Here is a 22,991-nt window from a genome sequence, read left to right on the forward strand (position 1 = left end):
ATACTTAAGTTAAGCAAACTCTCCTTCCTTTCTCAGCAGTAAATCTGAAACTACTTCCATTGTTACATGTGCTTAGTTACCCAGGTAACAAAATCTAGAAGATTTAGAAACTAGGTATTTTAAAAAGTAAACTTCTTGCTATAATCAACTGCACTATGAGAAACATTAAAAAAAAGAGAGAGAATTTGAGGCCAGTTCTATATAATACTCTAACTCTCTACTAGAGCATTCACATGACATGATCTAACTCTCTAAATGATCTAACTCTCTACTAGAGCATCACAAAACATGATCTTTCTGGTAATTTTATTTTTTTAAAAGCCACATGTGGCTTTTCTTCTGTATTAGATTGAGAAAGCTCACTTTCGAGTCACTTAACTCCCATGCCTGAAGTTCAGTCTCGTTAATGGTAATACATATCAGAGTCAAAAAGGATAAGATAATTAAGGAGTCTGAATGTATCACCTTGAAACATTTTTTTTTTCTTACCTCCTCCTTAATATTAAATCGTGATGGTTCTTGTCTGCTTCGGTTTGACCGCCTAACCCCATAAACATCAGGATATTCTTCCCACATCTGTAAAATTAATAGACCACGCGTGAATCGTTTTTTCTTGACCCCCATTTACTATTTACATTACTGGAATACGTATTTCAATTTAAGAGAATTCAATTAGTTATTTGGTTATACATCAAAAGGGGTTTTTTGTTAGCTTTGTTTATGAGACAGTGAAGGACCATCTTTAAAAAGAATAAGGCATATTATCCGAGAACTCATTAAAGTTGTAATGATGCCTCTTCATTACTAAATGGCTTTAAACTAGAGGTCACACTGCTTACCCATTGTTAAAATATAAACTTACAGTTGAATAATATGGCAACATAAGAGAACAACTGCTTCCACTAAAGACAAAATATTTACTGATGAATTTTAAGTCCCTAATGCTTTCAGTTTTAGCTTTGACTGCACAAGACTCATCTGAGAAACTCAAAAAAATCAGCAGGGCCCCACCACCAACTCTCATTAAATAAGAATCAGTGCATTTGCATATTTTTTTAATTCCTCAGGATGTGTAACATGCCAGATACAGGCAAATTCGGTATTTCTTATGTTTAGCTAGAAGTTCTCAGAACGAGACCCAGTGGCACCCTTGCTCTAGCACACTTCATTTTATTCTCTAACAGTAGTTAACCCTTTGCCTTTAAGACCTGATTTTTAGTAAGGATCCTCACTAGTGATCAAAGTTTAAAGAGGAATCAGTTGAAGAGAACATTTTTTTCACAATATACTGACACTATTTTATTAAAAGACTCAAATCAATAAATATAAAAAATTATAAAAGGCCCCCCTTCTTCCACCTCTAACAATTAGTCTAACCCCTAGCCTCACTCTCCCTCCCACAGATAACTATTAACAGGTATGTTGTGTGTTCTTTTAATGAAATCAATCACCTACAGGCAAAATGAATTTAAACGGATTGTGGAACAATGAAGTGAAGATGCTTAACAGGAGGTAAACACGTAGAAGAGATGCTTGAAAAAGCCAAGATTAGAAATGTGGGTTTGTCATCGAAACACGGGTGACAGCTAACGTGATGAAAATATTTGGAGTGAAGCAAGAGGAGAAGCCACAGGTTGAGGCTCATCGTGAAATGTGTGGAAAGTGGACCCCCAAAAAGACAAAAATGATGAAAGATGATCCAAAAACACATAATGTCACTAAGCCAAGGAAGGACATAATCAACAGTGCCTTTAAAAAAAAAAAAAGCCAAGTAAGCTGAAGAAAAACAAGGCCTCCAAAGGTAACAAGCATGATGTTCTAGGAAAAGGCATTTTAGAACCAGAAGCCATATAATCATGTAATCCAGCATCCTCAGTTTATAAATTCAGTTTATAAAAGTAGAAAATCCTTAACAACCTTAGAATAATATGAGTTGGAGGACAAAAGGCCCAACCAGGAGTCAGTAATAACCAAGCAGAAAGAAATCTAGGCAAAAGAGGCAGCACATGCCAAACACTCTGAACAAATGGGGCAGAGAAAGGAAGGCAGCAAAGAGCTTTGCTCTAGCGCTGCCTGCCAACCCCTCCCCCATCCTTTCTTGGACCTCTCCTAGAGCTATGAAATGACTCAGCACAGGTATTTATGGAGCTTTTATTAACTGGGTGGCTCAATGCTTTAAATGGCACTACATCAATTAGTTTTCCCATTTAAAAAGACAGGCATTCTGGCTCACCTGTTGGGACTTTATCACAGTATATACTGTAATACATACATCCTAAAATCATCTTGTGTTCCTGTTTGTCCTTTTGAGGGCTAATGATATCTAATTCAACTATTCAATAAAAAGCTACCATGTGAAAGGGAAGTGTGTACAGAAAACAAAGAGCTTTCTTTAGAAGCTCATTTTAGAATAATAATTTTTAAAGTCACAATCCAATCATTCTAACTGGCTAGTACATTCATCTATGTATTTATTAACTTTTTGGAACTTATCACCTTAACTTTAATATTTCTGCCTAAAGCTGTACTTCTATCTTAAAATTCAGTTTTATTCCCCTTTATCTCTTTAAAGGGAGTTTCATATATACATATATATATGTATATGGTCTTACAGTTAAACTGTGAATTCCAGACAGTGAGCATGATTTCAGCAAAGTTTTAAACACCTGACGCAAGTCGTGTTTTCTATGGCTTCTTTTACTCTCTGCAAGTAAAGAACTCTCCCCTGTACAGAAGAAAGTTAAAAGGTGGCCAAGCAAGACCTTCTGCAGGTAAATTTCTGAGCTGAATGACACTCAGAGAAGATCTCTAAGTGGTACTTCGACATTCAGGGTCTTTCTGAAATAGGTCACCACCTGAAATGTCTCTTGTGAAAGGTCACCACACACTGAGCAGGCAACAAAGCACAACACTTGAGTGTTAGAAGGTCACTTCTCTGGTGATGAGTTAATTAGCAAGGACAGCTTTCATTTTCCTATCCCTAACACTACTATCAGCATTCCCCAACCTCCCACCAGCTCTTAAGCGTCACTTACCATTAAGCAATGACTACGCTGGGAATAGAAGAAATGAAATAACACAGTTAATCCCAATTCTGTTTCAAGAGATAAAAGCAGTTTTTGTTTTTTAATTTCAGGATTGTTGAAGCTATTTTGTAAAACTTGCAGGTAACTTTAAATTGTTTGTATCGCTACAAAAATCTTTGTGTGCAGATGTAGGTTTGTATTTTAGAAGAAAAACTGATTTAGCATAAAGCTTTTAGTTTCTTTAAGACATTTTACTTCTAAATTTCTGAAAGCAATCTTTTTTATATTTTCAGTGATTCTAACTTAATTCTCTCAAAAGGGAATTTTAAAACATCAGCTGCATTTCTCATGACTAACTAGACCAAGTCATTAATTCTTCCCCAAAAGGGATGCATCCCAAAGTTTGGACATCAATGAAAAAATGCTATGCAACTCTATTTTTGCCTTTTTGCATTCTCTGCTGGAAGATTCTCGTTAAGCAAATACCTACATTGCCTAGGTACAGATAATTTCTTTTCTGTGAGGAGTATTTCTCCTTCCATTCTTCAATAGAACAAAAACTACCCTTATTCTTGAATTGGGATTATCCATCACACTACAACTGCATTCCACAATCATCTGTGAATGACTTTCTCTGGTATAATTCAGTGCTGTATTAAAAAATACATATTTTAACCACCTTTTTTAAATGTTAAAAACCAAAATAACAAAAATTGGTCTTTCTGCCCTATAATTTGATGGTTTATGTAATTATTTTCTTTATAGCCCTGTGTCTAACGAGTAGAGCAGAAAGCACTCCCCATTTAGACCCACAGACAGTATATTATTAGAAAAGGTGGCTGTAGATGAGTTTTCATTATCAAGATACACTAAGGAGTTTTCCGTGGGAAACAAAGGTCTGCCAGCTGGTCCTAGCTCACAGCACGTTTGTACTGTACAGCAAAGCCGATACCTTCTTCACATCAGCTATCCGTTCCTTCTTAGAGGCTGGCTTCTCTTTGGCTTCTGGAAGAACTGGCTGGGATTTGGAACCTCCCGATTCACTTTCAGATTCTGACTGACTCTCCGAAGATTCAGAACTACTGTTTGACTCGCTGCCATGTCCACTTCCTGGATCGCTGCCCTGCTCACTCTCCGACTGGCTGCCTGAGTCTGAACCCGAAGCTTCTTCAGATGCTGAATGACTTTAAAAAAAAAAAATTAAATATTTAAGAACTGCCACATAAATCTGTTTTAAAATAAAAATCCTAGTGTTAATATGACAGCAGATAGTAATTTCGTAATACAAGATCAAAATTTTCTAATTCACTTTTATAGTCTTATTTGCAAACAATGTCATTAGTCCCATTCTCAACATCCCTAATAGCTACCATTTCCTGAGTATGTACAGGATGCCATATGCCACCTAATTTATATAGATTAGCTTTTTTAAAAAAAAAATTAAAAGGGGGATATTATTTTGTCCTTCATTCAGATGAGGAAAAACTGAAGCTCAGAAGTAGTTAAATAACTCTCCCAAGATGACACAGGTAGGATTTGAAACCAGGTCCATCTGACTGAAATCCACTAAGTCTTATTTGTTCATCATCAGTCCCTCCCTCCTTAAGAGACAAAACCAAACCAAAATGAAACGAACGAACAAACAAACAAAAAAGCAACCAACGCAGAACAAAACCAAACCAAGGCAGAGTCACCCAAAGAATAAAAATGCAACCTGGTTGCAATTATCCAATCAGTGGTTCTCAAAAATAGGTGCAAATTAAAACATACACATGAACCCCAAACCAGAACTCCTGCCTTGAAATCTCCGCAGTGAGTCCCAGACCTGGTAGACTTAACAGAAAAGGATAAACAAAGAGCCTAACCCAATGAAGACTGCCATTGGCTTCCACACACCCCCACCCCTTCCTCATTCCAAACCCCTCCCAGGAAAGAGCAATGGTAAGTAGGTAGATGAAAGCAGAAGCCACACACACACACACACAAAGGCGGCCAGGGAAGATTGAAGGCAATATACCACCCCCTGTTCTCCAATAGTTAAAAAGTAATTCATGGGCATGCTGGTAGGAGTGAGGATACTCTAAAGCAAAAAGACTAAAGTTGATGGACTCTACAGGAAAAAAGTGTACAGCTCACTCAACTCTTCCGCTTAAAAACTATCTTTTCATTTAGGAGAGGCAGAGCAGAGGAGGAGGCAAGCAGCAACCCACAACCTAGAGTAACATCAGCAGAAAGGACCCCGAGTTTAGCAACCAGGAGATAAAAGACACACGGCACGAAGCCAGAAAGGCTCAAAAAAAAACCAAAAAAAAACAAAAAAAAGAGAAAGAGAGGCTTTGTATTTTTGTTATTTACCACCACTCCCTTCCAAACTAGAAATGAGGCACTATCACTTGACAAACATGTCCACAGAATGAACAGGAGAGTACACTGGGAACGTCCAGTGTGATCCACAGCAAGCACAATGCAGTTGAGGGGACTTTAGTTAAGATGAGAAAGCAATGAAAATAAATGGAGGGGGAGGGTGTCTACCTTGGAAGGGGAGCAGAAGGGGAAGACCATTTATTAATTGCCTATCATCTAAACAGGTGCCAGGCAATACACTGAGTACGTTACATGTTCACTTTGCTTATTTCCCACAACAACGCTTTTAGACACTATTATTCCCATGTGAAGGATGAAAAAATTGAGAAGTTTTACATAACCTGGTCAATGACAAAACTAGAAAGCGCTGGGGGAGTCGGGGAGGGGAGCAGGAATTGCACCTCAAGTGTGGCTCTAAAAAGCTCATATTCTATTTTACTACAAGAGTTCAAAGCCTTAGAGACTCAGAAAATAAACCTCATCCCTGTTACACAACATCCAAAACCAGTCAGGCATCCCTGTAACAGCGACTGAGTACCTACAAGGCCTCATTATACTTACTGACTCCTTGGTCCTTTGCACAGGAAAGCTGACTAGTCCAGCTGACTAAGGCATCTTAAGTCACTTACTCTCCACCTGTGACCACTCAGAAGGTGGTCATCAGGCAAGAGGATAAAAGAGGAAGTACAGTTAAAAGGTGTAGGCTCTGGCCTCCATGGCTTGGGTCTCCGTCCTAGATCATCTCAGGCCTGTGCCCTCTTTTAACCTGTGACATAAATCATTGCAAATATGATGTAAACATGCAATGCCAACTCCCACATCAGGGTATATGTGTGTATACAAATATCTCATTCTCTTTGAACTGCCTCATAGGATGAATACACTACATTTATTTAAACTGCCCCCTTATTAATGGAACATTTAGGTTATTTTTAAACTGTTCTCTTAACCAACCAGCAACAAATATCCGTGATACACTTCCATATCTCTGTATTTCTGAGTATTTAGATTTCCAAATTGTTCACTATAACCAATAAAACTATATCTTTGTATATATGCCTTCATGTGCAGCTCTGTATTTGTGTCTGTGTAGGAAAGTGACCTCTGGAAACATAAAAATACATATAACACCTTTTAGGTAAAAAACACATCTATGTCTATGTGCATAAATACATTTTAATCACCAAATTGCTAACAGTGGTTTACTCTGTGAGATGGGTTATTTGAGTACCTAGTGGATTCCATGAACTACTTACTGGTGCAATTAAAAAAAAAAAATTAGTTAACTCTGAAAGTCAAACCCAAGAAAAGATAAACATCAAGTTTACAATTGTATTTACCTCTGGGGGTTGAGGGAGGTAGATGTAATCAGAAAATGATATTGGTGGGGGACTTCCCTGGTCGTCCAGTGGTAAAGAACCCACCTTCCAATGCAGGGGACGCGGGTTTGATCCCTGGTCCGTGGGAACTAAGATCCCACATGCCACAGGGCAACTAAGCGCGTGCCGCAAACTACAGAGCCCACGCGCCACAACTAGAGAGAGAAAATCCGCACGCCACACTAGAGAGAAGCCCGCGCACAAGGAAGAGCCTGCGCCGCAACAAATAAAGATCCTGCACACCTCAACTAAGAGCTGACGCAGACCAAAGGAAAAAAAAAATGATATTGGTGGGTTTTATGACTGAGGCTGAGTGGTTGAGTTCATAGTCATTTGTTACATAAGTATTAATCTTTTTAATGTTTCAAATGGTTCATTAAAAAATCCAACCAAAAGAGTCAAATTCAAGGCAAGGGACGTTAAGTATCCCCAATCCTATACAAAATGAGCTAAAGGTATGAATGAGGGTGAGACCAAGTGTTGTTTTTTTTTTTTCCATCATTTCTAAAACAAGTCAGATTTAAGAGATCTAAAATAATATTCGGGGGAAAAAACATTTTTAAAAATAAGCCTTAATAAAGACATAAATGAATTAATTTGCATATTTCTAGGAGGACAAGTTTCTAAATGTTGAAAAAGAATATTTAGGAAAAAACTATAAATACCTTCACATTTAAGGCACTGACGGTCTAATTATTCATTCCAAAGGCAGGATATTTCCTGAAATATTATGCAGATTCACTATTAATGCTGAATGATAATAATAAATACTATCAATATTAAGTTGTACTTTGTAATGTTGATTTAGAGTAGGAGATGTGGGATGTCCACAGGACTGAAAAAAGGGACAAATCAAGTTAGTGGGTGAGTAGTCCTTTAGCTAAGCTTTCACCTAAAGTAATAAAATTACCTGATTTCCAATGGCATTAACAGTTATAAGGCAATTAAAAATGGAATTTCCAGGAATGATTAACCACCATAAATACAGAATCCTCATGAAAAATAAGTTTACCTAAAAATTACTCAAAACCTAAGTTGCAAACAAGTTTTATAATTTCTGATTGAACAATCATCACAAGGGAAATACAATGCAAAAATAAATAAAAGGGACAAGTCAAAATTGGGAGTTTTTCAATTCCAATAGAAAAATGCTTATTTAAAAAAAGCTTACTTCTTTTCACTCACTGATAAAAAAGATTTGACATCTGTTCAAAATCCTTTTTGAAGCTGGCAAAAATGGAGTGATTAAGTGTCTCTTACAACTGGACTCTGAAAGCAAGCAGCATTAATAGCTATTGTTCCATTTTTAATTTTTAATCACCGCTTCCCAGATAACCACAAGAGGGCAGCACAGCAACACTTCGCTACAGAGCAAGCCTGCGGGTTCTCGGCCCAAGAGCTGCCATTTCAGCACTTACTGGGTACTGTTTATTTTCCTAAACTTACAAAATGGCTGAACTGCTTGGCAGAGCTGTATTTTCTTTTTGTTGGTGGTGGTGAAAGCAAAATCTGGTAAAAACGCAAAGCCATCTACACTGGAATTCCATAAAGTTTATCTCCAGACTATGTTCTATCAATATTAAAATAGCTAACATTTGTGGAGCACTTCTGTGCCATTTGCTAACATTCCCCTCTAATCCTTCTCTTCATTTTACATAAGAGGCCTAGCCCAAGTGTGTGTATGTCACCCTCCAGCCCCACAGCCTGAATTATGAAATCCACACTACTATTAACCTCTAAGTGGTGTTGCTGTCCCTGTCATAATCAGTTAAACAGATTATTAAACCACCCAACAAGAGATTAAGGCCAGAATCATTCCAAGGGTGGTGCAGGACAAGTCACTTCTATGTGTCATAAGAGGATAGAAAGGCAAAGATTAAGTCACGAGTTTCTTACTGATGAAAAAAATACTGGATGTAGCTCCTTAAATAAATTGAACAGTATCTTTAAGATCTCCTCCACCTCTAGTTCAGGTCCTATGATTCTTAAGAATAAGCTACATTATAAACCAGTTTCAACGACAAGTAAGAGACTGAGAAAAGAAAGTTCAATGTATACACAACAAAGGATTTATACATACAACATATGAAGAATTACATAGCAAAGAAAAATCCAATAAAAAACTAGGCAAAGGAAATGGACAATTACAAAACCCAAACTGCAATAGCCCATAAACATATAAAAAGGTAATTAAACCTCACTGGTAATTTGGGAAGTGTATTTACAACATATTATTTTACATTAATCTGCTTGGCAGAAATTAAAGTCTGGTTAACATTAAAGTATGATGAGAACGTAGGGAAAATAGTACTCATATACCATTACTGAAAAAGTAATCAGTAGAAGCTTTGGAAAGCTATTTGGCATATTACCCTAGAAATATGCATGAATCGTGTGAGTTAATCAGTGGGTATATAACCTAAACAAATTATCAAATGTGTGCAGGAGATGGAAAGTATAAAAATGTTCAGAGCTCTGCTCATAAGATAAAAAAAAGGAAATAACCTAAATGTTCATGTATGAAAATGCAAAAATAAAATGTGAAACATTCATACTATGCAATTAACTACAACAGTTAAGACTAGGGATGAATCAGATCTATAAATATCAATATGACAATTTCAAAACTATCATATTTTTTAAACACAAAATATATTACATGAACCATGTGCATTTTAAAAATGCCAAGGTTTTTATATGCCAAGTTCATGAAAGTGACTAGGGAAAAGGGGTGAATAGGATTTTAACTATATCTAACTTGTTCAAAACTTTAATTTTATTCTTTGAACTTCCCTGAATTTTTCTTAATTTCTCAAAAAAGAGCTGTTTCTAACATTGAAGAACTGATCAGTATTCCGGAGTAGACCTTCCTAGGATTCGGCAATTCTTTTGGAACTCATTTTAACACTGGAAACACTAAGGATCCTCTTTTCGGAAAAAGGTACATATATGTAAGAGACAAAATACACACAAAAATGCTGTGTAGTTTCAGAAGATAAAGGGTTAATTCAGTCCCATCAGTAAACCAGCCCACCCCACCCCAAGATTAAGAAACCCAATGATAATGGAGGAAAAATCTACTTTTAATAACCATATTTCTAAAATTTTCAACTGGTACCAGGCAGAAGTCACCTTTATCTCTATTATGCTACTCTGCTCCCCAATAACCAGTAAACATTTGAGTAGTCCTACATAGTTTAGGAAGCATTAAACAAATGGAACCCAGGCATACATATCATTACGGAAAAGTGAATTGTAACAAGAAGCCTGGGTAAGGTATAAATTAAATATTCATTTGGCAAATACCTATCCCAATGTGGGTCTGGCAGAGCACTAAGGATTAACATAAAAGGCGAGGCAAGCTTTCTACTCGGGTAACAACATGGAAGACTAACCCTTCCTGCGGTGAAAGGCAGTTACAGAGAGAACTCTCCCTATAATCTACCATACCAACTGATGTATTTACATACATTTAGAACCCTGAGGTTAGATGAACTTATTTGACCAGGAGTTCCTTTCAGCCCTTTGAGTCTTATCTTTCCTTATTAACAACTTTCAGGCTACAGTTTTAGACTTTTATAAGTTAGCAACTCCAAAGCTCAAAGGAGATTTAAAAGTCCTGGCTGCTAACCTCAATAGTAAATGTGGAACTTACGACCACACTGTCATAGGAAGTAAAGTGAAGTCCCTGAATCAGGCCACAGAAAAGGAAAAGTGAGGCCTCCCAACTTTCTTAATAACAGCCAACACTCACTGTGGCAAGCACTTTAGTGTTTTAGACCAGTTTCTCACACTCACCATTATTGATGTTTTTTTGTTGGGGGGGAATAAGGGGTCTGTCCTGTGTATTGTAGGATGTTGAGCAACATCGCTGGCCTCTACCCACTAGATGCCAGCAGCACCCCGACCTGAACCCAAAATACCTCCAGACACTGCCAAAAGTCTTGCAGGGGGAGGAGGTGGTGTCCCCAAGCTGAAAACTAGTGTTATAAAAAACAGTATTTTACTTAATTCTAACTTCCCCAAGAGAGACATACTATATACCCTTACTCCTATTTTAAAGATAGAGAAACAAGCTCAGAGGTTCCTGCCCGAGATTCTACAGCTAAAAAGAAACAGAAAAGAGACCCAAAGTCCCGTTCCATTAGCCCTTATTTCCCAAACCAGCCTCAGTGCAAGAATCAAGGGAGGCTGTTGTTCAACATACAGATTCCTGGACACCACCCCAGAATGACTGAACTCAAAACTTCCAGGGAAGAAGCCTGGGAATATGTTTAACAAGCACCCCAGGTGATTCTTAGCAAGTAAATCTGGGGACTTAAATGCCTATATAAAGCTAAATTTAGAGGAAACAAACTTTTTAATCAAGCAAGGGAACTGGAACACTGCAAGGATTTGACCCATCACCCCCTTCCCTCAAAATGACAACTTACCAGCCATATACTGCCTCCATTTTAAGGTCAAATCAACCAGCATTATCAACTGGAACTGAAGGCGCCCTCTAATTAAGGTTTTTGACAGCTACCACACTCAGGAACCATTTCCCCAGAGGGCATGTCTATAGGACAAGTGTTCGCAACGCTGGCTTTGCAATGGACACACCTGGAGCCCTTCTGACAATCTCCCCCCTCCCCCCCTCCTCTCTCTCCTCTTCCCTCCCTCCCCTCCCACTACAAGACCCCCTAAATCCAATCAGGTATGGGCCTGGGTTTTTTAAATTCACAAGTGATTCTGATGCAAAGCCTATGCTGGAACGAAGTTTACCACAACAAAAAACAAAAATTAGAAGCAAAGCTCAGTCTCTACAAACTGTGGCCAAATCCAAAGTGCATGTGTGGTGCTGGAGTCTGTCCAACCAGAGGAGGGCCAGGTAGGTTCTCATCTCCAGCACCCCTCCACCCACCACCTTTCCTCGTACTACTCCCCCATGGGTTTCTCAAACTACCCCCAGGGGAAATCACTGGATACAAGTTAACTTGAATCTTTCCATGTAAAATCACCGCCTTTTGAAAAGCAATCTGTCTCTGGCATAAATCACACCAGTGATTTTCAGCTTTTGGTTTCTTTAAAAATGTAAAGTTTTTTAAGACAAACAGAGTACAGAATTAGTCTACAGTTTTACTATTTTCCCCAATCACCTACATAGTTTCCTCTTACCTATCTAATCCTGGAGCCAAACTGCCCGTGTCTGAATCCAGTTCTATCTACCCTTTATTCCCCCTTGTGCCTCAGTTTTCTCATCTACAAAAGACGGGTGATAATCCTACCTACCTCACAGACCTGATGTGAGGACAACTCAAAGTAACACATATCAAGGACTTAGAACAAGTTGCAGGCTCATAGTAGGCACTATTGTTAGCGATTATAGAATCTCTCCAAAACAATCAATGCAGTTTTCAATGAAAAATCTCAACGATCATTTCATCTACTGGTTTGCGCAACTGTAAGCAGAACCAGAATAAACGGATAGGAGAAGTAACTATAAGGAGAAGTAACTATAAATCCTCGTTAAGTATACAACCCCACTGAAGGAACAGGATGACATGAGTATAAGAAGAGCTCAGCAGGACGCAGGACCACCCACAGAAGTTCAAAAGAAGAAAGCTCTGTGACAGTTAACCTGGGAATGCTAGTGGAAGGAGGTCACTATCATTTCTGCTACACTAACCCTCACACTAAATAAAATATACATTCAAAACTCCTTGAAACAGTGCCTGACACAGTGAACACTCAATAAAATGCAAATCTACCCTGGTATTCACCACATGTTATTTTCCTTCATGACAAAATCCAAATGAAAGATTACCAGCCACGACTGGACTAAGAAAGAACTCATACAAATGCAATACCCTGAGGTTTATTTTTATATTCTATTCTCTTGTTCTGTTTTTAACGCTGGTTACAATTCACAACCCACCAGTGGGTGACAAATATCACTCTAAATAACTGATTCACAGCACAAGCCAGGGCCACTGCTCTAGCCCTAAGTTACCTTTATCAGCTATGGGGAAAAGGAATTCTGAATGCAATGTAACTGTTCAAAGTTAATTCTGGAATCCAAACGTTTGGAGGTCTCTAAACGGGTTCAAGTAGACAATCACAGTAATGAAGAGATAGCACTAGAACTTAAAGCAATCGGAGGTGAAAAAATCCCATTAGTATAAACATTTCAAAGGTATGCTACAGCAGGATCTGGCATGACATTGAAATGGAAACTTTTCCTCTTCCATCAAGCATACAACTCCCCCTTATCAGCACCCCATCCCCCATTGCTTCCAGACCTCCAAATTCAAGCTGCCCTAAAAAGGGAACTGAGAAAATAGGACAAGGAATGGAGAGACAAAGGATTAGAAAAAAATGTAACAAGTGCTCCATCAGAAGATTTGAAACACACGGGTGGAAACATGCAAACATATGGAAACACATGCAAATTGGAAACACATGGAGAGCTTTTAAAAATTAATCACAGGGGTTGGGCTGGACATTAGTATTTTTAGAAGCTCTCCAAGGTCTGAGGTAGAAACAAAAAATAGAATTCAACAACTCAAACCAAAAGTAAAGGAAATGAAGAAAGCAGAGGAAACCCAAAACACAAATCATGAGACTATGGGTCTAACAGAATAAACTGGACATTAGGCATTATGTTAAATCAAATGCCACTATGGTGAAGACTGATTAGTAAAAGCAAGCTACAGCCAATTAGATTTTTTTTAAGATTTATTTATTATTTATTTATTTAATTTATTTTCGGCTCCGTCGGGTCTTGGTTGTAGCACACAGGATATTCGTTGTGGTGCACGAGCTTCCCTCTACCTGTGGCACGCGGGTTCCAGAGCGTGTGGGCTCTGTAGTTTGCGGCACGCTGGCTCTAGTCGAGGTGTGTGGGCTCAGTAGCCCCGCAGCATGTGGGATCTTAGTTCCCTGACTAGGGATCAAACCTGCATCCCCTACATTGTAAGGCAGATCCTTTGCCACTGGGCCACCAGGGAAGTCCCGCCAATTAGATTTTGTTGTAAATATTACTGTAGTTACATTTATATCCAAACAGCACTGCACCTTGGTATTAATTATTCACTCTTGTACAGCTTGAGAGGGAAATGAGGCAGAGGGTAAACCAGGGCAATAATCACCAGCTCCAGAAGGAGGAAATAAGGCATCTACTCAGAGTGACTGCCAAGAGGAGGGCTATGACTCACACAAGCTGGTCTACTCCAGAAAGAGTCATATGCTCCTTTCAAAAGGCTGGGTTTCTCAGGGGGATAAATTTTAAAAATAAAAACAATTAAAGGATTAACTGCAAAATACACCCAAGGTTTCAACTAACTATAAGAGGACCTGCCTCCTAAAATCATTTTAACAAACCTCTCTCCTAACTTGCCTAAATAGACCAGACTCCTGTGGGAGGCTAGGCCACCAGCCACAGAACCTCACGGGCAGCCTGGCTCTTAAAGAGGGACTTAGAGGGACTACTTCCCTGGTGGCTCAGTGGTTAGGAATCTGCCTGCCAATGCGGGGGACACGGGTTCGAGCCCTGGTCCGGGAAGATCCCACATGCCACGGAGCAACTAAGCCCGTGAGCCACAACTGCTGAAGCCCGCGTGCCTGGAGCCCATGTACCACAACAAGAGAAACCACTGCAATGAGAGGCCCAAGCACCACAACGAAGAGTAGCCCCCGCTCGCTGCAACTAGAGAAAGCCCACGCACAGCAACAAAAGACCCAATGCAGCCAAAAATAAATAAATAAATTTATATATTAAAAAAAGAGGGACTTAGAACAGAAAAAGAAAGATGAAGCATTAGTAATAAAATATTACTAGCAGCTTGCAGTTACTGAGTACTTTCAGTGTAACAGTCTCTCTTTGTTAAATACTTTATAGGCATTGTGTGATTTAATCTTCATAACCCAGTGAAGACTGTCATTATCCACACTTTTTTTTTTTGGCCATGCCGCCCGGCATGCGGGATCTTAATTCTCGACCAGGGATCGAACCCGAGCCCCCTGCAGTGGAAACTCGGAGTCTTAACCACTGGACCACCAGGGAAGTCCCATATCCACACTTCAGAAATGAGAAAATTCCAACAGTGTACTTCATTAGCCTAAACTGGGAAGAAAAGTTTTCAGTACTAAAGTAAATGCTGCACTAGTGCCCATCATTGTACACAGCTCTTGCTCGGCACGGAAGGAACAGTTAAAGACTTCACAAATTACAAAATAACTCATCAGAACTGGATCCTAAGTATAAAATCAAGACTATCTTTAGAATGATGCCTCAGCTGCTGCTCTTCTGCAACACTCTCCCCATCAATATCAGAGTAATCACATTTTCCCCTCAACTGTGGGGACTCTCCAGAAGCTATCACTAAAATAACAAAAATGGTGACCTTAGCCAAACATGTTAACATAATGTTGTAGGTCAATTATACTTCAAAAACAAACTAACTTACAGAAAAAGAGATCAGATTTGTGGACCAGAGGCAGGGTTGGGGGATGGGGGGGTAGTGAGGGGTCTGTGGGGAGGGGGAATTGAATAAAGATAGCTAAAAGGTACAAACCTCCAGTATAAGACAAATAAGTACTAGGGATGTAAGGTAAAACACGATAAATATAATTAACACTGCTGTATGTTATACAGAAAATTTGTTTAAAAAGTAAATCCTAAAAGTTCTCATCACAAGGAAAACAATTTTTTAATTTTGTATCTACCAGATGATGCATGTTCACTAAACTTATTGTGGTAATCATTTCATGATGTATGTATGTCAAATCATTATGCTGTATACCTTAAATTTATACAGTGCTGTATGTCAATTATCTCAATAAAACTGGAAGAAAAAAAGGGACTTAACCAAACATGTTAACAGTAAGATGCTAAATTGGAACTGCTTTGAAATGCAGCATGAGTGCCTTCCATACACCTACATTCTCCATGATTTATTTCACCAAGCAAAGCCTTGTCCCCCCACCTCCAATACACCCAGTAGAGGAGCTTTTAATAAAAGGGTCTCTGCCCCCAGACTTCCCTTATCAATTAGTTTAGACTGATTAGGGGCAAGGCCATAACATATAAAATATGTGCTCCAACACTGTGCTAAATTACTGAAAACAAAATAAACATAAAACAGACCCTGGGCATTTGGTGAATTGTGTCAACTTCTGTTGTTTGGATTTATACTAATAACACTGAAGTTCCAAAAAAGTAGTAATAGGCAATTTTGGTGAGGTATGAATTTGAATTCAGTGCCCAATCAATCAGGTTGAAATGCAGGAGGGAATTATTCAGCTATAGTACCAAACACCAGCTAAGCAGCCCAACATAGTTGTTTTTATATGTATGCAAAATAACTCTTGGGTGATTAAAAAGAACACTTTCTTCGCTAAAACGCCCTCCTTAAGAAAGTCAACTGAGTTCTAAGGTTTTCAAAACAAACAAACAAAAAAGCTAAAAGACCTTAAAAAACTGATGCTCATGCCCAGAATAAATTTACCAAATGTCACACAGAGCAGTCACTTAATTTTTATGTCAGGAGCAAGTTGACTGTGCCACATTTTATGGTGACTGTAATTTGGTCACAAGTAATGAATGATAGGAGTCTGAAAATAGGTGGTTGTAGGAGGTATCTCTCACAGTTGTCAGGGTTTGCTATATATGGGAAGGGGTAAGTAAACCAATCAATTATAAAATCTGTGAGTTTCACATACTGTCAGGTAAAATTCAACTAAACTTCCAGATTCATCTCTCAAACAACAACTTGCTAAAACTTTTTATAACTAAAGCTTCTTATGAAATACTGTTTGCCCACCTTCCTGCAACTGCTTAACCTTTACAAAAGATGTTACTCTCCAAAGAGCCAAATATCAACTGGAAACTGCAGGTTTTCAAAACAAGAATCCAAAAGAAAGAGGAAAGATTAATCAGCACTTTTCTTGCCATTTCATTACATTCTGCACACAGGAGGAAAACCCATAGAAAGCTCAATGAACAGACCTAATACTCTGGTTCTTTAAAGTTAATTGGCTCCAAGTGGCATGCAAACTGTTCACAGATATACTGCTATATCATAATATTCATTTTAACTCACATAGTAACAATATTTATTACATCTACAACAGAGCAGTTCATATCCTGGAACACCATTGCGGTGTTACTTAATTCTATCTTTTAATTTAGCGTATTTAGCAAATAAAATTTTAATACAACTAACCAGAATTCAGTCTCAATACACAGAAAGAACCTTTCTTCTTCTTGCTTTATAGCCACCTTCAGAAGTTGCTAACATGTTAATGATCATCAAATTCTTAAGTATTTGTCCCTAAGACTGTTAAAAATTTCATCATACATATTTGAGCACATACTTTAAAAATCACTTACAGAAGCTTTGATGAACGAGTCTATAAAACAAACTGAAAACCCAATTTCACCTGAAGTTTCCACAAAGAATTCTTCGTAAAGAACCAAGACTATGCGAACCTACAAAACCAATTAATAGTGTAGTGAATTTTATCTTCTATAAACTTTATTCAGAAACTCATGATATGCCCAGGTAAACATCTCTTTCAAAGTACCATACTTTTACTCAATAAAAAATTTCTGAACTATTGCCAACTATGTGACAGATCATTCCAGTTATTGCTAAAAACACTCCAAAAGTTTAGAAAAAACTTTTCACCAGGGTACGATTACGAAAACACCAATACAGTCTTTCCTTCTTACTTAAATTCATTACGTGTGACCAAATTACAGTCACCGTTGGTAAGCTATGATTTTTTTTTAACCAGAAATCCTTGGAAGGGTTTCCAAACAAGGCAGACCATGAGCATCATTACAGCATTTTAACAAGTTTACCAGGATTGAATTAAAATTTCCAAAATGGGGGATCTGAGAAGTTTCCTAAGATTTTGCCAAGTAATTCCACTACTGGCCAAGCTTTGGGAGTCACTATTCTTCAGCAAGTGCTTTAACACTTAAGAGTTGTTTTCTAACACCTGTTTGCACAGTTACGGATGCCTATTGCTGTATTCTGTCGTTTAAGTTAACCTAATATTAGTAACCTAGTAGTTACTGGTCAGGTGAATATCTTTAGCTATTTTCTACTTAACTATCCCGTTGTTAATCTTAAAAATAAATCACTTTGCACATACTGACCTGAGTTTTTCTCCATCAAATGCCAATTGAGAAAATGTTTGGTACCAAGTAAAAATGCACGGGGACAAGTTCAAATAATCTTCCCTTTGTTTATGAGCCATGTATTAAACAACAGCTGTAACACCGTTAACAAGTTTCAATTAAAATAAAAATATCTCCTCTTGATAGTGAAACGCTTTTGGTCAATGGTAACAAACTCACTAATCTCTTCACAGTGAACACAAAAAAGAAAAAAAAAAAAAAAGACCCGCTAGGATATGAGAAAGGAAAGCGAAAACGATAAAAACTGGCAGGTTTTCGACTTGAAGGTTTCCGATTAGTGCCTTTTACTTTCTCCAAAAGCAGAAGCCGCTTCTAAATGAGGAAAACCATTCCTAGGGATGGGCAAAAAATACACGCTGCAGGGTGGAGACGGCCACAGGGCTGGATGGAGGGCGCCGCCTGGGGCGAAATCGCGCAGGAGGGCGCCCACCGGAAAGTCCCAGACAGCCTTCCCTTCCCCTCCCCCCCACCCCACCCCCGTTCCCACCCCCGCTCCCACCCCTGTGCCCCTTGGCGTGCGGCTGCCTAGCCGAAGAGGAACGACGTAGGCTGCGCACGCAGCCTAACGTCACCGCGTTCGCTCCTCCCGGCGACGAGGCGCCTGACGTCGCAGGGCGGAGCCTGTTCACAGGCCGCCGCTGTTGACCCGCTGTTACCAAGCGCGCGCACAGCCAATCAGCAGTCGGCGCCGGCGCCGGCCGGCCTTTGAACTCGGCACGGCAACTTCCTGCTGTTTGGCGAGTACACAGTGCAATGCAGTATGTCTGTCAGCGCTGCGGCACAAAGGAACAGCCATTTTGTGACTGAGCTGGACCTGCACCAAGATGCCAGGGGCTCAGAGAGCTGCTGCCGGCGCTAACTACCAAGCTGCCCTTTATTTCAGTACCAAAGAACAAAAAAGGAGGAGGGGGGAGATACTTCGGTATTTCAGGTTTCAATTCGCTTTATTTTCAATCTTCTCAAAAAATCCCGATTCCTAAGAATTATCAGCATCATAAAATGGCTGCCACTTAAAAAACTCCCTGTTCCACTCCACAAGCAACTGCATTATGCCAACTTCTAACTATCCCCAGCCTTTGAGAGTAACAACTAGAAGGCTGATTAAAAAGATTTTGCCCGCACCTCAGGTTATCAAAATAAAATCTGGTTCAGAGGCAGACGTTTTGGAGATAAATTTAATAAACTGTTTCAGTTCTTAAGATAAATTGAAAACGCAGCGTCCTAGAACACACAGCTCTTTGTGTGCAGTTCCATTCACATTTCCTTCTCTTTCCATTTTGTGATATTACTGGTTACCCCAAACCGCAAATTATTTTAGATAAGTGTGTGGCATACATTTCTATATGTCTGTCACGAAAACTTTGTTTCAGATATTTAAAAATTTAGATATCAAGTATCTTTAAAATCATGTTTTTGAAAGTGAACTTTTTAACCTTCAAAAATCATGATATACAAAGTATAACATTATACTTAAGCATTAACTTCAAAAGAACAACAAACTTACAAAATGACTGTTAAGTATTGCCATTATTTCCAAAAACTGGAGCATACCAGCCATACCTAAATTTACACTCAATTCTTTCAGGTCCTAAAGTAAATCTCAGACCAAAAAGTTTACTTGACCTGCAAACTCCTCCCTTCCTCTCCTGTGGCTCAGGCTGCAAAAGTGGATATCTGTAGTATTCCCTAAACGCTATAGACTTTATGCCACAGAAACTAGGTCCTTATGGAGAAATTCTGATGGATTAAGGAACCAAGTTCTGGCTACCATAACAGTCACCTTAATTTTAGCTCACTTAAAAATAACATTAATCTACTACAATAAAACACCACTAACATTCTATAGCTTTACAATTTTAAAAGGAAGTGATGTCATAATTATGTGCATGTATTAAGGTATGCAATTTGGGGTAAAAGTAATTTAACACTCCATCTTCTTTTCAAGGAGTCTCTCAAATATTTTTTGACACTCATCAGGTATATGAATCAAAATATACGTGACAAAAAAAGACATTTAAAAGTACAGTGCATGCCTCTAGTTAAGCTGCAACCTCATTACCAGGAGACAAATGCATGGCAACTTCCATGTAGTTTTCCAGGTCAGAGTATCATTAAAAGAAAGAATAACAACACCGCTTAATTTTTTTAAATTAGAAAGCAGAGTCTGATCAATGATGTTAACCACAAACCTTGCCTGAGAAAGCCAAAACCCATGTGAGATATGCAAATCATACACTCAAGGGAGTACCAATTTTAGGTATTGAATCTTTAATAATTTGTCAAAGATACCTGGGGATTCCTATTTGTTCAAATCACCATCACTTTTCAGAAAAGTCAGTTTAGAATCAGTAGAGAAGTTTTCTGTCCTAAATCTAACCTAGGTATACATGGGCAATTCAATTCCAAAGACAGTAATCCAAACTATGTGACAACTCAATTTGCAAGAGAATTTGGAAAGGTATTTTTAAAAGCAAGGGTCAAAATATTTTAAGTCTTATAAAACATAAAAATTTAACATTATTAAAAAACCATTTTCAAAACTTTCAAATCACTAACCTAATAATAAAGTATATTGTTTATATAAAATTATAAAAGAGCAAAGCTGGGGAGAAAAAAATCATATAACCAATCAAATTCTTGTTAAATGCATGATTTAAAATTTATAACATGACAATTCATAGAACACACATCAAGAAATGCATTCATATATACTTTAAAAAATTAATATACAGATCATACAAAACATCTTAGAGGCTTTTCATACAACAAAACATCTTAGAGGCTTTATTACTTAGTCACTAATATGGTGAACTCCAACAAATGTGAAACAAATCATGATTTGAACAAACAGTACATTTGTAAGCTTCAGGAGATAAAGCATTCCAGGCGACTCTGTCGAAATAAATCAATAAATTTAAAGCAGCTACAACTAAAATGCAAGGATAAAATACTACATCTACCAACCAGAGAGCACTGTCTGAATATAAGCATACAAATGCAAACCATAAAGTATTTTAAATATAAAACATACAATTACAATCAGTAGCAAACACAAAATAAAAGCATATTAATAGTATTCCAAGATTTCTGTGATCACAGGTCTGATCTCATAAATGCAGGAACTGTAATCATCGAGAGTAAAGGTTTTGATAAATCTTATCAAAATTTCCTAAAATGTCAAGAGTATCAAAAGAAATACAGAGTCAAATAAAAATATAAACTGAGAGGCATCAGTCAAAGGGTCCTTTTTGCAATTTCATTTTAAAATGTACATTTTTTCATTCATATAACTTTCTCAAATGTCTATTTACTATAATTTACTACCACAAGGCTCCTCTATGGCCTTCAGTTACAAGTTTGGGTATCCTAGATTCTTCAAAGAAAAAATTTGCCTTGTATGTAAAATGGTGCAATGCAGCAATGGCTAAACCGACAAGGTCATTTTCCTACAGCACGAAAACCTAAAAACTGAAATTTATTGACAAAAAAACTGTAGTTTACAGGAAAGGCCCCCTTGAATAAAGGTACCTTACCTTTTGACTGCTGTAAGAGGCCTTAAGTCACAACTTAACTTTCATAAATTGCTACCAAAAAATTAGGGTGTGGCATATTAGCAATCTCAAGGTCACGCTTTAAAAAACGAATCCAAATTAGTAAAATACTTAAAATAAAACAGATAGCTATCCTTGTCTGTCAAGGTGAACAATGTAAGCTGAGGTTTCCCCCAAAAAAAAAGAAAAAAGGAAGAAAGTTGATAGCTCATACCTCGATGCATTGCTGTGTAGCGAACTGTCCTCCTCTTGGCTTTTGTCCTTATTTCTCATCATCTTTTAATTCTTAAATATTAAGGGGGAGGGGGAATCTGTGTTTGCTTTGAAGTCCTGTGCCCAGGTATTTACTGTCAAAAGTTGAAAGAAAGGTAAGGTCCCAGCTTCTATCGATGGATTTTATTATCAGGAACAAAGTCCTGACGATGTAACGATATTGTTATAACACAACAGCGGTTAAGCACCAAAAAGCAAAATATTTCTATTTTTTCTTTAAAAAAAAACACATAAAAACAGGCTAAACCGAACAGGGAGAATCATCACTATCAATAAGGAAAGTTTCTCAAAGTAACACACTGGATACAAATAACAATCTCTGTATCTTATTGCGTCATCCAGGAATTTCTCATATTTACAGAAAATAAAGCAAACATAAACATATAAATCTTTTAAATTATCACTAATGATCATGAACTTACCTGATCCATGTAGTAGGTCCAAAGCAAGAGTCCTATCTAGTAGTAGAAAAATATCAGATCCAAATAATTAAAAATAAAAACAAAATTCTCCGTTAAAAAACAAAAAATAAATAAAATTATCCTCAAATATGTTAACTGGTCAAAAAAATACAGCAACAATTAATCCTAAAACGGGTCCGGAAGAAAAAAAACCTCATTAGGAGAGCGCACAAAAATGGAGGTGCGCCATGGCTTCTAAGCTGGAAAAAACAACGACCTGGGCTCTCAGTACGGCTGCTTCTTTCCAACAAGGCACGAAAAGAAAGCTCCCAAAAGCTGCTTTTCTCCCTAAAAAAGGTTCGAATCGACCCCAGTAAGTCACTAGGACAGGCAGGGGGCTGCGGGGGCCCCCTGAGGCTGCCTGAAAGTTAGGGAAAGTTGCGTAAAGTGAGGCGAAGGCAGGGAGCAGAGCGCGCTCTCTCTAAGGCACAGCCGCCATCTAGAGCCTCCTTCCCAGCTCTGAGAGCTCTGCCTTTGATTGACACTCTCTACATTTACCCCACAACTCAGGTGATGTACCATAGACCCACCCCTTCATCTCCACCAAAAAAAAAAAAAAAAAAAAAAAAGATCCTCCATCCCAGGGAGCCTAAGGACCCCTACCCCCACCTCTCCCTGCCCCTCCAGACCACCCCATCAGGGGGAGGGGGGAGGGTTTCTTAACCCCCTCTGGCTCAAGCACCCTTTTTAAGCCAGAGAGAAATGTAATTTGTTCCTTTTGTCTAAAGATCTGCTAAATATTTCAGTCC

At 38.3% G+C, this 22,991-nt stretch overlaps 1 protein-coding gene across 3 annotated transcripts in view; it reads right to left on the minus strand.

Annotated features, from left to right (window-relative positions):
* Positions 1–22,708, minus strand: part of CHD2 (chromodomain helicase DNA binding protein 2) — a 122,935-nt gene extending 100,227 nt beyond the window's left edge. For all 3 annotated transcript variants that reach the window (XM_060156030.1, XM_060156036.1, XM_060156022.1), the window contains exons 1-4: positions 22,204–22,708; positions 21,723–21,855; positions 3,979–4,210; positions 490–576 (exon numbers count right to left, since the gene is read on the minus strand). In XM_060156030.1, coding sequence (XP_060012013.1) covers positions 490–576; positions 3,979–4,210; positions 21,723–21,784 — 381 coding nt within the window. In that variant the 5' untranslated portion in view covers positions 21,785–21,855; positions 22,204–22,708. The remainder of the gene's footprint in view (positions 1–489; positions 577–3,978; positions 4,211–21,722; positions 21,856–22,203) is intronic.
* Positions 22,709–22,991: the final 283 nt, after the last annotated feature.

The sequence above is a fragment of the Lagenorhynchus albirostris genome, chromosome 1 (assembly GCF_949774975.1).
Source record: "Lagenorhynchus albirostris chromosome 1, mLagAlb1.1, whole genome shotgun sequence".
NCBI classification, from domain to species: Eukaryota; Metazoa; Chordata; class Mammalia; order Artiodactyla; family Delphinidae; genus Lagenorhynchus; species Lagenorhynchus albirostris.